At 48.8% G+C, this 18,311-nt stretch overlaps 1 protein-coding gene across 4 annotated transcripts in view; it reads right to left on the bottom strand.

Moving 5' to 3' along the window:
• The window catches only part of TECR (trans-2,3-enoyl-CoA reductase), a 164,197-nt gene that overhangs the window by 59,812 nt on the left and 86,074 nt on the right, over window positions 1–18,311 (bottom strand). For all 4 annotated transcript variants that reach the window (XM_063931729.1, XM_063931730.1, XM_063931728.1 and 1 more), the window contains one exon: window positions 15,441–15,546. In XM_063931729.1, coding sequence (XP_063787799.1) covers window positions 15,441–15,546 — 106 coding nt within the window. The remainder of the gene's footprint in view (window positions 1–15,440; window positions 15,547–18,311) is intronic.

Genomic DNA, 18,311 nt, shown 5'->3' with positions numbered 1-18,311 from the left:
GCGCTACCTTGGTGAAGACTGATGTCTTCTGCCGCCGATTTTCCGGACTCTTCTTGCTTCTGGCTCTGTAAGGGGGCCGGCGGCGCGGCTCTGGGACCGAACATCAATGGCCGGTTCCATGCGGTCGATCCCTCTGGAGCTAATGGTGTCCAGTAGCCTAAGAAGCCCAAGCTACCACCAGTTAGGTAGGTTCGCTTCTTCTCCCCTTAGTCCCTCGCTGCAGTGAGTCTGTTGCCAGCAGATCTCACTGTAAAATAAAAAACCTAAAATATACTTTCTCTCTAGGAGCTCAGGAGAGCCCCTAGTGTGCATCCAAGCTCAGCCGGGCACAGGATTCTAACTGAGGTCTGGAGGAGGGTCATAGTGGGAGGAGCCAGTGCACACCAGGTAGTCCTAAATCTTTCTTAGCTGTGCCCAGTCTCCTGCGGAGCCGCTATTCCCCATGGTCCTTACGGAGTCCCCAGCATCCACTAGGACGTCAGAGAAAGAAGATTTACCCGCGGTAGCTGTGGTAATCAGATCCGCGAAGCCCCAAATAAAACTTCACCTTTGTAAGGCCAAGCCTCCAAATGTATTTTTGTATCAGCATCACCTGACCATTGGTGGGTCCACAGGGACCGTCCAGTAGAAATTGCCATGGCATTGGCTCTTGCACCCAACAGCCCAATATCTCTCGCAGCTTCTCTCATATATAATGCTGCGTCTTTAATGTGACCCAAGGTCAACAAAATGGTATCTTTATCTAGGGTGTCAAAGTCAATGTCAGATGACAAGGCATCTGCCCACGCTGCAGCTGCGCTACCCATGCATGCCGACGCTACTGCCGGCCTTAGTAGGGCACCCGTATGTGTATAAATCGATTTTAAGGTAGTTTCCTGTCTGCGATCAGCAGGATCCTTGAGGGTTGCCGTATCCGGAGATGGTAGCACCACCTTTTTTGACAAGCGCGTTAAAGCCTTGTTCACCGTGGGTGGGGAATCCCACCATAACCTGTCCTGGGAGTGGAAAGATTACGCCATAATAATTCTCTTGGGAATCTGCAGTTTCTTATCTGGAGTTTCCCAAGCTTTTCAAACTGGGCGTTCAGCTCGTGAGATGGGGGAAAATTTACCTCAGGTTTCATTTACTTAATATGCAGACCCGTATGTCAGGGACAGAGGGGTCCTTCGTGATATGCAAAACATCTTTTATTGCAATAAACATATATTGAATACTCTTGGCCACCCTTGGGTGCAACTTAGCATCATCATCGTCGACACTGGAGTCGGAATCCGTGTCGGTATCAGTGTCTACTAACTGTGAAAGGGGACGTTTCTGAGACCCCGAAGGGCCCTGTGACACAGTCAAAGCTATGGATTAACTCCCTGCTTTTTTCTTTGGACTCAGCTTTGTCCATTGTGTTTAAAACATTCCACATATCCATCCAATCAGGTGTCGGCGGCGCCGACAGAGACACCACAATCATCAGCTCTGCCTCCTCCTTAGATGAGCTTTCCACCTCAGACATGTCGACACACACGTACTGACACCCCCACACACACTGGGATACCTAATATTATGAGGACTGACCCACAATAAGGCCCTTAGGAGAGACAGAGAGAGAGTATGCCAGCACACACCCAGCGCCACTGTACACTGAGACAAAAATCCCAGTCTGTCAGCGCATATATATATATATATATATATATATATAAAATAAGATTTTACTCACCGGTAAATCTATTTCTCGTAGTCCGTAGTGGATGGTGGGAACTCCGTAAGGACCATGGGGAATGGACGGGCTCCGCAGGAGGCTGGGCACTCTAAAAGAAAGATTAGGTACTATCTGGTGTGCACTGGCTCCTCCCACTATGACCCTCCTCCAGACCTCAGTTAGGATACTGTGCCCGGAAGAGCTGACACAATAAGGAAGGATTTTGAATCCCGGGTAAGACTCATACCAGCCACACCAATCACACCGTATAACTCGTGATACTATACCCAGTTAACAGTCTGAAATATAACTGAGCCTCTCAACAGATGGCTCAACAATAACCCTTAGTTAGGCAATAACTACATACAAGTATTGCAGGCAATCCGCACTTGGGATAGGCGCCCAGCATCCACTACGGACTACGAGAAATAGATTTACCGGTGTGTAAAATCTTATTTTCTCTGACGTCTTAGTGGATGATGGGAACTCCGTAAGGACCATGGGGATTATACCAAAGCTCCCAAACGGGCGGGAGAGTGCGGATGACTCTGCAGCACCGAATGAGAGAACTCAAGGTCCTCCTCAGCCAGGGTATCAAAATTGTAGAATTTTGCAAACGTGTTTGCCCCTGACCAAGTTGCAGCTCGGCAAAGTTGTAAAGTCGAAACCCCTCGGGCAGCCGCCCAAGATGAGCCCACTTTCCTCGTGGAATGGGCTTTTACGGATTTAGGATGCGGCAATCCAGCCGCAGAATGCTCCAGCTGAATTGTGCTACAAATTCAGCGAGCAATAGTCTGCTTAGAAGCAGGAGCACCTATTTTGTTGGGTGCCTACAGGATAAAAAGCGAGTCAGTTTTCCTGACTCCAGCCGTCCTGGAAATATACATTTTTAAGGCCCTGACTACGTCCAGTAACTTGGAATCTTCCAAGTCCCTAGTAGCCGCAGGCACTACAATAGGTTGGTTCAAGTGAAAAGCTGATACCACCTTAGGAAGAAACTGGGGACGAGTCCTCAATTCTGCCCTATCCATATGGAAAATCAGATAAGGGCTTTTACATGACAAAGCCACCAATTCTGACACACGCCTGGCCGAAGCCAAGGCCAATAACATGACCACTTTCCACGTGAGATATTTCAAATCCACAGTTTTAAGTGGCTCAAACCAATGTGATTTTAGGAAACTCAACACCACGTTGAGATCCCAAGGTGCCACAGGAGGCACAAAAGGGGGCTGAATATGTAGCACTCCCTTTACAAATGTCTGAACTCCAGGCAGTGAAGCCAGTTCTTTCTGGAAGAAAATCGACAGAGCCGAAATCTGGACCTTAATGGAACCCAAGTTTAGGCCCATAGTCACTCCTGACTGTAGGAAGTGCAGTAAACGACCCAGCTGAAATTCCTCTGTTGGGGCCTTCCTGGCCTCACACCACGCAACATATTTTCGCCAAATACGGTGATAATGGTTTGCGGTTACTTCTTTGCTGGCTTTTATCAGCGTAGGAATGACTTCCTCCGGAATGCCCTTTTCCTTTAGGATCCGGAATTCAACCGCCATGCCATCAAACGCAGCCGCGGTAAGTCTTGGAACAGACAGGGCCCCTGCTGTAGCAGATCCTGTCTGAGCGGTAGAGGCCATGGGTCCTCTGATATCATTTCTTGAAGTTCTGGGTACCAAGCTCTTCTTGGCCCATCCGGAACCACGAGTATCGTTCTTACTCCTCGTTTTCTTATTATTCTCAGTACCTTTGGTATGAGAGGCAGAGGAGGGAATACATAAACCGACTGGTACACCCACGGTGTCACTAGAGCGTCCACAGCTAGTGCCTGAGGGTCCCTTGACCTGGCGCAATATCTAGTTTTTTGTTTAGGCGGGACGCCATCATGTCCACCTGTGGCCTTTCCCAACGGTTTACCAACAGTTGGAAGACTTCTGGATGAAGTCCCCACTCTCCCGGGTGTAGGTCGTGTCTGCTGAGGAAGTCTGCTTCCCAGTTGACCACTCCCGGAATGAACACTGCTGATAGTGCGAAGACGTGATTTTCCGCCCATCGGAGAATCCTTGTGGCTTCTGCCATCGCCATCCTGCTTCTTGTGCCGCCCTGTCGGTTTACATGGGCGACCGCCGTGATGTTGTCCGATTGGATCAGTACCGGCTGGTTTTGAAGCAGAGGCCTTGCCAGACTTAGGGCATTGTAAAAGGCCCTCAGTTCCAGAATATTTATGTGTAGGGACGACTCCTGACTTGACCAAAGTCCTTGGAAATTTCTTCCCTGTGTGACTGCCCCCCAGCCTCGAAGGCTGGCATCCGTGGTTACCAGGACCCAGTCCTGTATGCCGAATCTGCGGCCCTCTTGAAGATGAGCACTCTGCAGCCACCACAGTAGAGATAACCCTGTCTCCAAGGACCAGGGTATCAGCCGATGCATCTGAAGATGCGATCCCGACCACTTGTCCAAGAGGTCCCACTGAAAGGTTCTTGCATGGAACCTGCCGAACGGAATTTTGCTTCGTAAACTCGTGTGCAGTGATGCACCGATACCCGTTTTGGTTTCAGGAGGTCTCTGACTAGAGATGACAGCTCCTTGGTTTTCTCCTGCGGGAGAAACACTTTTTTCTGTTCTGTGTCCAGAACCATCGCAGGGAACAGTAGGCGTGTGGTAGGAACCAGCTGTGACTTTGGAATGTATAGAATCCATCCGTGCTGTTGTAGCACTTCCCGAGATAGTGCTACTCCGACCAACAACTGCTCTCTGGATCTCGCCTTTATCAGGAGATCGTCCAAGTACGGGATAATTAAAACTCCCTTCTTTCGAAGGAGTATCATCATTTCTGCCATTACCTTGGTAAATACCCTCGGTGCCGTGGACAGTCCAAACGGCAGTGTTTGGAATTGGTAATGGCAATCCTGTACCACAAATCTGAGGTACTCCTGGTGAGGATGGTAAATGGGGACATGTAGGTAAGCATCCTTGATGTCCAGGGATACCATGTAATCCCCCTCCTCCAGGCTTGCAATAACCGCCCTGAGCGATTCCATCTTGAACTTGAATTTTTTTATGTATGTGTTCAAGGATTTCAAATTTAAAATAGGTCTCACCGAACCGTCCGGTTTCGGTACCACAAACAGTGTGGAATAGTAACCCCGTCCTTGTTGAAGTAGGGGCACCTTGACTATCACCTGCTGGGAATACAGCTTGTGAATTGCCTCTAGCACAGCCTCCCTGCCTGAGGGAGTTGTCGGCAAGGCAGATTTGAGGAAACGGCGGGGGGGAGACGCCTCGAATTCCAGCTTGTACCCCTGAGATACTACTTGAAGGATCCAGGGATCCACCCGTGAGCGAGCCCACTGATCGCTGAAATTTTTGAGGCGGCCCCCCACCGTACCTGGCTACGCCTGTGGTGCCCCCGCGTCATGCGGTGGACTCAGAGGAAGCGGGGGAAGAATTTTGATTCTGGGAACTGGCTGACTGGTGCAGCTTTTTCCCTCTTCCCTCGTCTCTGTGCAGAAAGGAAGCGCCTTTGACCCGCTTGCTTTTCTGAAGCCGAAAGGACTGTACCTGATAATACAGTGCTTTCTTAGGCTGTGAGGAAACCTGAGGTAAAAAAATTTCTTCCCAGCTGTTGCTGTGGATACGAGGTCCCAGAGACCATCCCCAAACAATTCCTCACCCTTATAAGGCTCTATGTGCCTTTTAAAGTCAGCATCACCTGTCCAGTGTCGGGTCTCTAATACCCTCCTGACAGAATGGACATTGCATTAATTCTGGATGCCAGCCGGCAAAATATCCCTCTGTGCATCCCTCATATATAAGACAACGTCTTTAATATGCTCTTATGTTCGCAAAATAGTATCCCTGTTTGACAGGGTCACAGACCACGCTGCAGCAGCACTATCTGCAGGTCTCAGTCTAGTACCTGAGTGTGTAAATACAGACTTCAGGATAGCCTCCTGCTTTTTATCAGCAGGTACCTTCAAAGTGGCCGTATCCTAAGACGGCAGTGCCACCTTTTTTGACAAACGTGTGAGCGCCTTATCCACCCTAGGGGATATCTCCCAGCATAACTTATCCTCTGGCGGGAAAGGGTACGCCATTAGTAACTTTTTAGAAATTACCAGTTTCTTATCGGGGGAACCCACGCTTTTTCACACTTCATTCACTTATTTGATGGGGGAACAAAACACTGCCTGCTTTTTCTCCCCAAACATAAAACCCTTTTTTAGTGGTACTTGGGTTAATGTCAGAAATGTGTAACACATTTTTTATTGCCGGGATCATGTAACGGATGTTCCTAGTGGATTGTGTATATGTCTCAACCTCGTCGACACTGGAGTCAGACTCCGTGTCGACATCTGTGTCTGCCATCTGAGGGAGCGGGCGTTTTTGAGCCCCTGATGGTCTTTGAGACGCCTGGGCAGGCGCGGGCTGAGAAGCCGGCTGTCCCACAGCTGTTACGTCATCCAGCCTTTTATGTAAGGAGTTGACACTGTCGGTTTATACCTTCCACCTATCCATCCACTCTGGTGTCGGCCCCACAGGGGGCGACATCACATTTATCGGCATCTGCTCTGCCACCACATAAGCCATCAAACGTGTCGACACAGCCGTACAGACACACCGCACACACACAGGGAATGCTCTGACTGAGGACAGGACCCCACACAGCCCTTTGGGGAGACAGAGAGAGAGTATGCCAGCACACACCAGAGCGCTATATAATTTAGGGATTAACACTATATTGAGTGAATTTTTCCCAATAGCTGCTTGTATATACAATATGACGCCTAAATTTACTGCCCCCCCTCTCTTTTTAACCCTGTGAGCCTGCAAACTACAGGGGAGAGCCTGGGGAGCTGTCTTCCAGCTGCACTGTGAAGAGAAAATGGCGCCAGTGTGCTGAGGGAGATAGCTCCGCCCTTTTTTCGCGGACTTTTCTCCCGCTTTTTAATGGATTCTGGCAGGGGTATTTATCACATATATAGCCTCTGGGGCTATATATTGTGATATATTTGCCAGCCAAGGTGTTTTTATTGCTGCTCAGGGCGCCCCCTCCAGCGCCCTGCACCCTCAGTGACCGGAGTGTGAAGTGTGTATGAGGAGCAATGGCGCACAGCTGCAGTGCTGTGCGCTACCTTGGTGAAGACTGATGTCTTCTGCCGCCGATTTTCCGGACCTCTTCTTGCTTCTGGCTCTGTAAGGGGGACGGCGGCGCGGCTCCGGGAACGAACACCAAGGCCAGTCCCATGCGGTCGATCCCTCTGGAGCTAATGGTGTCCAGTAGCCTAAGAAGCCCAAGCTACCACCAGTTAGGTAGGTTCGCTTCTTCTCCCCTTAGTCCCTCGATGCAGTGAGCCTGTTGCCAGCAGGTCTCACAGTAAAATAAAAAACCTAAAATAAACTTTCTTTCTAGGAGCTCAGGAGAGCCCCTAGTGTGCATCCAGCTCGGCCGGGCACAGAAATCTAACTGAGGTCTGGAGGAGGGTCATAGTGGGAGGAGCCAGTGCACACCAGATAGTACCTAATCTTTCTTTTAGAGTGCCCAGTCTCCTGCGGAGCCCGTCTATTCCCCATGGTCCTTACGGAGTTCCCAGCATCCACTAGGACGTCAGAGATATATATATATATATATATATATATATATATACGCGCGTGTGTGTGTGTGTGTGTAAAAGCACTCTTTCACAAATTTTGCGCCAAATAACGTGCCCCCCCTCATTTTGACCCTCTGTATTAGGTGACAGCAGGGGAGAGTCCGGGGCCGCTTCTCTGCAGCATGCTGAGGAGAAAATGGCGCTGGTTAGTGCTGGAGGATCAAGCTCCGCCCCCCGACGGCGGGCTTCGGTCCCGCTCTAAATCTTTATACTGGCGGGGGATTTGGAATATATAGCCTCTACAGTATATATAATAAGATTTTACTTACCGATAAATCTATTTCTCATAGTCCGTAGTGGATGCTGGGGACTCCGTCAGGACCATGGGGAATAGCGGCTCCGCAGGAGACAGGGCACAAAAAGCAAGCTTTTAGGATCACATGGTGTGTACTGGCTCCTCCCCCTATGACCCTCCTCCAAGCCTCAGTTAGGTACTGTGCCCGGACGAGCGTACACAATAAGGAAGGATCTTGAATCCCGGGTAAGACTCATACCAGCCACACCAATCACACCGTACAACTTGTGATTTGAACCCAGTTAACAGTATGATAACAATGAAGTAGCCTCTAAAAAAGATGGCTCACAACAATAATAACCTGATTTTTTTGTAACAATAACTATGTACAAGTAATGCAGACAATCCGCACTTGGGATGGGCGCCCAGCATCCACTACGGACTATGAGAAATAGATTTATCGGTAAGTAAAATCTTATTTTCTCTAACGTCCTAGTGGATGCTGGGGACTCCGTCAGGACCATGGGGATTATACCAAAGCTCCCAAACGGGCGGGAGAGTGCGGATGACTCTGCAGCACCGAATGAGAGAACTCCAGGTCCTCCTCAGCCAGGGTATCAAATTTGTAGAATTTATCAAACGTGTTTGCCCCTGACCAAGTAGCTGCTCGGCAAAGTTGTAAAGCCGAGACCCCTCGGGCAGCCGCCCAAGATGAGCCCACCTTCCTTGTGGAATGGGCATTTACAGATTTTGGCTGTGGCAGGCCTGCCACAGAATGTGCAAGCTGAATTGTACTACAAATCCAACGAGCAATAGTCTGCTTAGAAGCAGGAGCACCCAGCTTTTTGGGTGCCTACAATATAAACAGCAAGTCAGACTTTCTGACTCCAGCCGTCCTGGAATTATATATATATATATATTTTCAGGGCCCTGACAACGTCTAGCAACTTGGAGTCCTCCAAGTCCCTAGTAGCCGCAGGCACCACAATAGGTTGTTTCAGGTGAAACGCTGACACCACCTTAGGAAGAAACTGGGGACGAGTCCGCAGTTCTGCCCTGTCCGAATGGAAAATCAAATATGGGCTTTTGTAAGACAAAGCCGCCAATTTTGACAATCGCCTGGCCGAGGCCAGGGCCAACAGCATGGTCACTTTCCATGTGAGATATTTCAAATCCACAGATTTGAGTGGTTCAAACCAATATGATTTGAGGAATCCCAACACTACGTTGAGATCCCACGGTGCCACTGGAGGCACACAAGGGCTGTATATGCAATACTCCCTTGACAAACGTCTGGACTTCAGGAACTGAAGCCAATTCTTTCTGGAAGAAAATCTATAGGGCCGAAACTTGAACCTTAATGGACCCCAATTTGAGGCTCATAGACACTCCTGTTTGCAGGAAGTGCAGAAATCGACCTAGTTGAAATTTTTTCGTGGGGCCTTCCTGGCCTCACCCACGCAACATATTTTTACCACATGTGGTGATAACGTTGTGCGGTCACTTCCTTCCTGGCTTTGACCAGGGTAGGTATGACCTCTTCCGGAATGCCTTTTCCCTTAGGATCCGGCGTTCAAACCGCCATGCCGTCAAACGCAGTCGCGGTAAGTCTTGGAACAGACAAGGTCCCTGCTGGAGCAGGTCCTTTCTTAAAGGCCGATGCCACGGTTCCTCTTGGAACAGACATGGTACTTGCTGAAAGCAAATCCCTTCTTAGCTCCCGAGGCCATTAGTCCTCTGTGAGCATCTCTTGAAGTTCCGGTTACCAAGTCCCTCTTGGCCAATCCGGAGCCACGAGTATAGTTCTTACTCCTCTATGTCTTATAATTCTCAATACCTTGGTTATGAGAAGCAGAGGAGGGAACACATACACCGACTGTTACACCCACGGTGTTACCAGGACGTCCACAGCTATCGCCTGAAGGTCTCGTGACCTGGCGCAATACCTGTCCCATTTTTTGTTCGGGCGGGACGCCATCATGTCCACCTTTGGTCTTTCCCAACGGTTCACAATCATGCGGAAAACTTCCCGATGAAGTTCCCACTCTCCCGGGTGGAGGTCGTGCCTGCTGAGGAAGTCTGCTTCCCAGTCGTCCACTCCCGGAATGAACACTGCTGACAGTGCTATCACATGATTTTCCGCCTAGCGAAAAATCCTTGCAGTTTTGCCACTGCCCTCCTGCTTCTTGTGCCGCCCTTTCTGTTTACGTGGGCGACTGCCGTGATGTTATCCCACTGGATCAATACCGGCTGACCTTGAAGCAGAGGTCTTGCTAAGCTTAGAGCATTATAAATTTGCTCTTAGCTCCAGTATATTTATGTGGAGAGAATTCTCCAGACTTGATCACACTCCTTGTGTGACTGCTCCCCAGCCTCTCAGGCTGGCCTCCGTGGTCACGAGCATCCAATCCTGAATGCCGAATCTGCGGCCCTCTAGAAGATGAGCACTCTGTAATCACCACAGGAGAGACACCCTTGTCCTTGGATATAGGGTTATCCGCTGATGCATCTGAAGATGCGATCCGGACCATTTGTCCAGCAGATCCCACTGAAGAGTTCTTGCGTGAAATCTGCCGAATGGAAGCGCTTCGTAATAAGCCACCATTTTTACCAGGACTCTTGTGCAATGATGCACTGACACTTTTCCTGGTTTTAGGAGGATCCCGATTAGCTCGGATAACTCCCTGGCTTTCTCCTCTGGGAGAAACACCTTTTCCTGGACTGTGTCCAGAATCATCCCTAGGACCAGCAGACGTGTCGTCGGAACAACTGCGGTTTTGGAATATTTAGAATCCACCCGTGCTGTCGTAGAACTACTTGAGATAGTGCTACTCCGACCTCCAACTGTTCTCTGGACCTTGTTCTTATCAGGAGGTCGTCCATTTTCTTTGAAGACGAATCCTCCTTTCGGTCATTACCTTGGTAAGGACCCGGGGTGCCTTGGACAATCCAACGGCATCGTCTTGAAACTGATAGTGACAGTTCTGTACCACGAACCTGAGGTACCCTTGGTGAGAAAAGGCAAATTTTGGGACATGGAGGTAAGCATCCCTGATGTCCCGGGACACCATATAGTCCCCTTGTTCTTTGCTATCACTGCTCTGAGTGACTCCATCTGGATTTGAACCCTTGTAAGTGTTCAAATTTTTCAGATTTAGAATAGGTCTCACCTAGCCTTCAGTACCACCATATAGTGTGGAGTAATACCCCTTTCCTTGTTGTCGGAGGGGTAATTTTATTATCACCTGCTGGGAATACAGCTTGTGAATTGTTTTCAATACTGCCTCCCTGTCGGAGGGAGACATTGGTACAGCAGACTACAGGAACCTGCGAGGGGGGAAACCTCTCGACATTCCAATCTGTACCCCTTGGATACTACTTGTAGGATCCAGGGGTCCTGTACGGTCCCAGCGTCATGCTGAGAACTTGGTAGAAGCGGTGGAGGGCTTCTGTTCCTGGGAATGGGCTGCCTGCTGCAGTCTTCTTCCCTTTCCTCTATCCCTGGGCAGATATGACTCTTATAGGGACGAAAGGACTGAGGCTGAAAAGACGGTGTCTTTTTCTGCAGAGATGTGACTTAGGGTAAAAAACGGTGGATTTTCCAGCAGTTGCCCTGGCCACCAGGTCCCATGGACCGACCCCAAATAACTCCTCCCCTTTATACGGCAATACATCTTTGTGCCGTTTGGAATCTGCATCACCTGACCACTGTCGTGTCCATAAACATCTTCTTGCAGATATGGACATCGCATTTACTCTTGATGCCAGAGTGCAAATATCCCTCTGCGCATCTCGCATATATAGAAATGCATCCTTTAAATGCTCTATAGTCCATAAAATACTGTCCCTGTCAAAGGTATCAATATTTTTAGTCAGGGAATCCGACCAAGCCACCTCAGCTCTGCACATCCAGGCTGAGGCGATCGCTGGTCGCAGTATAACACCAGCATGTGTGTGTATACTTTTTAGGATATTTTTCAGCCTCCTATCAGCTGGCTCCTTAAGTACGGCCCTATCCGTAGATGGTACCGCCACTTGTTCTGATAAGCGTGTGAGCGCCTTATCCACCCCGAGGGGTGTTTCCCACCGCGCCTTAACTTCTGGCGGGAAAGGGTATACCGCCAATAATTTTCTATCGGGGGAAACCCACGCATCATCACACACTTCATTTAATTTATCTGATTCAGGAAAAACTACAGGTAGTTTTTTCACCTCACACATAATACCCTTTTTTGTGGTACTTGGAGTATCAGAAATATGTAACACCTCCTTCATTGCCCTTAACGTGTGGCCCTAAAAGAAAATACGTTTGTTTCTTCACCGTCGACACTGAAATCAGTGTCCGTGTCTGGGTCTGTGTCGACCGACTGAGGTAAATGGGCATTTTACAGCCCCTGACGGTGTTTGAGACGCCTGGACAGATACTAATTTGTTCGCCGGCCCTCTCATGTCGTCAACCGGCTTGCAGCGTGTTGACATTGTCACGTAATTTCCATAAATAAGCCATCCATTCCGGTGTCGACTCCCTAGAGAGTGACATCACCATTACAGGCAATTTGCTCCGCCTCCTCACCAATATTTTCCTCATACATGTCGACACACACGTACCGACATACAGCACACACATAGGGAATGCTCTGATAGAGGACAGGACCCACTAGCCCTTTGGGGAGACAGAGGGAGAGTTTGCCAGCACACACCAAAACGCTATAATTATCCAGGGACAACCTTTATATAAGTGTTCCTCCCTTATAGCATTTTAATATATATACATATCGCCAAATCAGTGCCCCCCCTCTCTGTTTTAACCCTGTTTCTGTAGTGCAGTGCAGGGGAGAGCATGGGAGCCTTCCCACCAGCCTTTCTGTGAGGGAAAATGGCGCTGTGTGCTGAGGAGAATAGGCCCCGCCCCCTTTTCGGCGGGCTTCTTCTCCGGAGTTTTAGATATCTGGCAGGGGTTAAATACATCCATATAGCCTCAAGGGCTATATGTGATGTATTTTTCGCCATACAGGTATTATACATTGCTGCCCAGGGCGCCCCCCCCCCAGCGCCCTGCACCCTCCGTGACCGCTGTGTGAAGTGTGCTGACAACAATGGCGCACAGCTGCAGTGCTGTGCGCTACCTGATGAAGACAGAGTCTTCTGCCGCCTGGTTCCGGACCTCTTCATCTTCAGCGTCTGCAAGGGGGGTCGGCGGCGCGGCTCCGGGACGAACCCCAGGGCGAGCCCTGTGTTCCGACTCCCTCTGGAGCTAAGTCCAGTAGCCTAAGAATCCAATCCATCCTGCACGCAGGTGAGTTGAAAATCTCTCCCCTAAGTCCCTCGATGCAGTGAGCCTGTTGCCAGCAGGACTCACTGAAAATAAAGAACCTAAAAACTTTTTCTAAATAACTCTTTAAGAGAGCCACCTAGATTGCACCCTTCTCGGCCGGGCACAAAAACCTAACTGAGGCTTGGAGGAGGGTCATAGGGGGAGGAGCCAGTACACACCATGTGATCCTAAAAGCTTGCTTTTTGTGCCCTGTCTCCTGCGGAGCCGCTATTCCCCATGGTCCTGATGGAGTCCCCAGCATCCACTAGGACGTTAGAGAAATATACTTTGCCAGTGTTATCTGAGGTATATTTGCTGCCCAGGGCGCCCCCCCTGCGCCCTGCACCCTTACTGTGGTGCCTGTGTGTGTGAGCTGGGAGCAATGGCGCGCAACGTTACCACTGCGCGTTACCTCATGAAGATCTGAAGTCTTCTGCCGCCTTTGAAGTCTTCTTTCTTCTTATACTCACCCGGCTTCTTTCTTCCGGCTCTGTGAGGAGGACGGCGGCGCGGCTCCGGGACGAACGGCGAGGGTGAGACCTGCGTTCCGACTCCCTCTGGAGCTAATGGTGTCCAGTAGCCTAAGAAGCAGAGCCTATCACTGAAGTAGGGTCTGCTTCTCTCCCCTCAGTCCCACAAATCAGGGAGCCTGTTGCCAGCAGTGCTCCCTGAAAATAATAAACCTAACAAAAGCTTTTTCAGAGAAACTCAGGAGAGCTCCCCTGCAGTGCATCCAGTCTCCACTGGGCACAGGAATCAACTGAGGTCTGGAGGAGGGGCATAGAGGGAGGAGCCAGTGCACACCCATTCTAAAGCTTTACAGTGCCCATGCTTCCTGCGGAGCCCCATGGTCCTTACGGAGTCCCAAGCATCCTCTAGGACGTAAGAGAAATGGGCTTTAGTACACCCAACCTGTACTCGTATGCCCTGGTGGTCTAGTGGGGTCCCTGCTCGGTGACAGTGTCAACGCCAGTGTCGCAGTCCGTCTCCCTAGACCGAGACAGGAACGCGATTTAATGGTGGGTCCCGCCTGGGGGACCCTCTTACCTCCTCCCTTCAGTAGCAGCCACACGAACCAGGAGAGCGTCTGCGACCGTGTGCCTAAAACCGAAGCGTCTCCGCCGCAAATGCCCGGGAAAAGGCTGTGGGAGTATGCAACGCTGCTTGGTAGGTGATGGAGCCGCAGCTCAGAATGTCACACATATCAGCGCTGCGGGCCAAGCTTTTCAGGGCTGCCCAGTACAGCCCCCCTGTTAAGTGACTTGCTGCTGCAGGCACCAACTCGAAACTGTGCTCCAGTGCCTGGAGGCGGGGTTCCAATGCATCCTGGAACAGCCTAAAGCTTTAGCCTGTTGGTGCCTCTGGATCAAGAACACAATGTACCCTGCTGCAGAAACAACATTTTCCTCTAATGGGCAAAACCATGTACACTGCAGGTGGGGCAGATATAACATGCTGAGAGAGTTGGATTTGGGTGGGATATATTGTTTCTGTGCAGGGTGAATACTGGCTGCTTTATTTTTACACATCAATTTAGATTTTAGTTTCAACACCCTCCCCCCCACACCCCAAATCTAACTCTCTTTGCACATGTTAGATCTGCCCCACCTGCAATGCACATGGGCCCTCATTCCGAGTTGATCGCTCGCAAGGCGATTTTAGCAGAGTTACACACGCTAAGCCGCCGCCTACTGGGAGTGAATCTTAGCTTCTTAAAATTGCGAACGATGTATTCGCAATATTGCGATTACAAACTACTTAGCAGTTTCAGAGTAGCTTCAGACTTACTCGGCATCTGCGATCAGTTCAGTGCTTGTCGTTCCTGGTTTGACGTCATAAACACACCCAGCGTTCGGCCAGACACTCCTCCGTTTCTCCGGCCACTCCTGCGTTTTTTCCGGAAACGGTAGCGTTTTTAACCACACGCCCCTGAAACGCCGTGTTTCCGCCCAGTAACACCCATTTCCTGTCAATCACATTACGATCGCCGGAGCGAAGAAAAAGCCGTGAGTAAAAATACTTTCTTCATTGTAAAATTACTTGGCGCAGTCGCAGTGCGAATATTGCGCATGCGTACTAAGCGGAATTTCACTGCGATGCGATGAAATATACCGAGCGAACGACTCGGAATGAGGGCCATGGTTTTGTCCATTAGAGGAAATGTTTTGCAATCAACCTTGAATTAGGCCCTATGTGACTTATGTTACTTAAACAGCTTCTCTAATTCAATCTAATAAAATCTCCTACCTAAGCTCGTTGTCTCACCCAGATATTGGGGCGAATGGCACGCCTACGAATGGCACGCTCTGCGGAAAATCTGGCAAATCAGGTTGGTTTTGCCTTTTAAATGATTGACACTTTAAAAATATGGGCAGACTCACCGGAATTTCTGCAGCGTGGGCTGCTCAGACTTTTACTTAACCCCCAATATCGCTTCCTGGTCTCCTCTCTTCCAGGTAACACCTTGCAACTAAGCAGATCTTTAGTAAGCTGTTCACGGAGCTCGATGGTATAGACTATAGTTATTTACCCCAAAAGGGCATTTACCTTGAAAATATTCCTGAAAGGCATTGTGCCATGGGAAAAACGGTGTACAAAGAGTGTCTCCAGTAGACGTTTAATGTAGTGGAACGAATGACAGATACACGCTAGGCTGTAATAGATAAAAATTGTGATATATAAATAGTCAGCAGAGAATTTAATTTATTAGGTTTCATACTGCCTCAAAATTATATTATCAAACAAAATCAGATAACCCTCCCTAACCCACTCACTGCAGGGTACAAGTTGTAACCGGAGGACATAGGAGAGGCTATGTGGCTAACCTCCAATATGCAGGTACCCAATCCTGCAGGGAAACCTTATATAAAACCTATGCTGCCACAGCTGTATCACTGCGAGACCCCAACCAAGGGAAATCACAGCTGGCAGCAGGTGCGTACTGCTTATGGACATTACTGATCAAGGGGTTACAGCTCCAGTCCAAGTTGGTGCTGGTGATCAGATCTTGAAGTCTCCATGGACCTAGTTAGTGTGTGTAAAAAATACAAACAGAGCTGTCCACAAGCGCTATTAGGTATGGTTTAAGATGTTCTTTTCTTCACTCAGGAAATCTCCTTAGAGGCGTCCTATTTGCTTCAGAAAATCAGGGAGATGAAAAGGAAACTTTGTCAGAGATAGGCAGCACTTTTTCATATGGGTTGAGGAAAATTCCGGACTTACCTCAACTTATTGATATGTGTTCATCAACGCGTTTCAGAATATGCTTACTTCCTCAGGGTGAAAGGAAGTACAGTATATTCCAAAAGGAGTTGGTGATAAAAAGAATCCTCCAGGTGCATCTCCACCATATGGGAGGCTGCGCTGAGTAATATTGGAATGTATTACAATATGAGAGAGCAAATACATTTCTCTATTAAAACAATTTATTGCATTACAATTTGGGTACTTTTGCACTGGACTTGATTATCTGCTACAGGGGTGATAATAGGAACGGACTATCCCAGAAAAAAAAAATCCTTTGCTCCAGATGCACATGGATGGTGACATTCTAATAACCTAATATATGAATTTATAATTTTTTATTTAATGTGACATGAATGTTTTTATAAATTGCTATTAATTGTGCAATAAATTGTTTTAATAGAGACATTTATTTGCCCTCTCATATTGTAATACATACCAATATTACTCAGCACAGCCTCCCATTTGTTGTTTGGTTTCCCTATATAATTGTGGGAGTGACTCTCCCTTTGTTCTAAGGCAGCTGCTTAGTAAGGCACCCCACGTCTACAGCGCCCGAATATACCTTTGGTATATATTTTTCCACATCTCCACCATAATCTAATATACCATTGATATTTTCCAATATTTTATCTCCCATTTTCTTTCCCGGCATGAGCGTGGTTAGGGAATTTTGCTCATGGCCCTCATGGTAGAGTGGAACAAACCATATTCTATTTTGGGGTGAAACTACTCTATATGGACTCTTTTTTTTATACTTTTTATGAAGATTTTTAGGTTTTAAATGTTTTTGTGAAAATAATTACGATACAGTGTATGGTAATAAATTGTTTGGATATCTTATAGAAATCAAGTGTTCTGTGATTTTGCTGCTACAAGAGATACTGGCCCTCATTCCAAGTTGATTGCACCAAGCAACTTTTTGCTGCTGGTGCGATCAACTAATCTCCGCCTATGGGGGAGTGTATTTTAGCATAGCAGGGCTGCATTCGCTTGTGCAGCCCTGCAATGCTAAAACAGTTTCACTCAAAACAAGACCAGCCCTGGACATACTTACCCTGTGCGACGGATCCAGCGATGATGGGGCCGGCTTTGACATCACACCTCCGCCCTCCGTTCGCCTGGACATGCCTGCGTCTTATTTACCACTTGCCCGAAAACGGCAGCAAACGGTAAGTTGACACCCCGGAACGCCCTCTTGCTGTCCATCTTCTTACGGTCGCAACGGCAACGAAGCCCGTGCGCAATGCGCACGCCGCGCATGCGCATTCCAGAACCGTTCGCACCGCAGCAACGAACCGCGGCGTGCGAACAGGTCGGAATGACCCCCACTATCTGGACTGTGCATCATATACCCTAGCCTAGTGGGTTGCTGGACTGCCTATATGTAGGGTCAACTTTAAAGATATTGTTTTGTGAATGTAGCCGCTTAATATTAGGGGAGTGCTTTTATTATTAGAGTGATGTAGTGCACACTTTAACCTGGGGAATGTGCAACAGCAGAGAAACTGTAAAAGAAACCTTTTGATGAACGCATCTCATTGAGTTGAGGTGAGTCCGGAGGTTTCCTCAACCCATATAAAAAAAACTGGGGTGGTCTTCAGTATGCAGACTGTCGGGATCCCGGCGCACAGTATACCGGCGCCGGAATCCCGACAGCCAGCATACCGACACTTTTTCTCCCTCGTGGGGGTCCACGACCCCCCTGGAGGCAGAATAAAATAGCGTAGCGCGCCACCGTGCCCGCAGCGTGGCGAGCACAGCGAGCCCGCAAGGAGCTCATTTGCGCTCACCACACTGTCTGTATGTCGGCGGTCAGGCTCCCGGCGCCGGTATGCTGGTCACCGGGAGCCCGGCTGCCGGCATACCATACTACACCCGAAAAACTGCTTGCCTTCCTTTTCATCTCCCTGATTTTCTGAAGCATACAGGACACCTCTACGGAGATTTCCAAAGTGCTGGAAATAACATCTTATACCATACATAAACAGCGCTTGTAGACCTCTCTGTCTGTCTGTTTGTTTTTTGTATGTTATTCAAGGAGTGGTGCTCTTGTTAGTCTGGACTGAGCTGCAGTTAGGAGGCACAAGTTATCCCATCCTGTATATTGTTATATCTAGTTAGTTTGTGTATCTGTTGAAAGCGGGGAGACATTTTACAGCGTCCCTGCCTCAC

The sequence above is a fragment of the Pseudophryne corroboree genome, chromosome 6, assembly GCF_028390025.1.
Source record: "Pseudophryne corroboree isolate aPseCor3 chromosome 6, aPseCor3.hap2, whole genome shotgun sequence".
Taxonomy (NCBI): domain Eukaryota; kingdom Metazoa; phylum Chordata; class Amphibia; order Anura; family Myobatrachidae; genus Pseudophryne; species Pseudophryne corroboree.
Note: the sequence above shows the minus strand (reverse complement) of the source record. Positions and strands in the feature narration are given on the sequence as shown.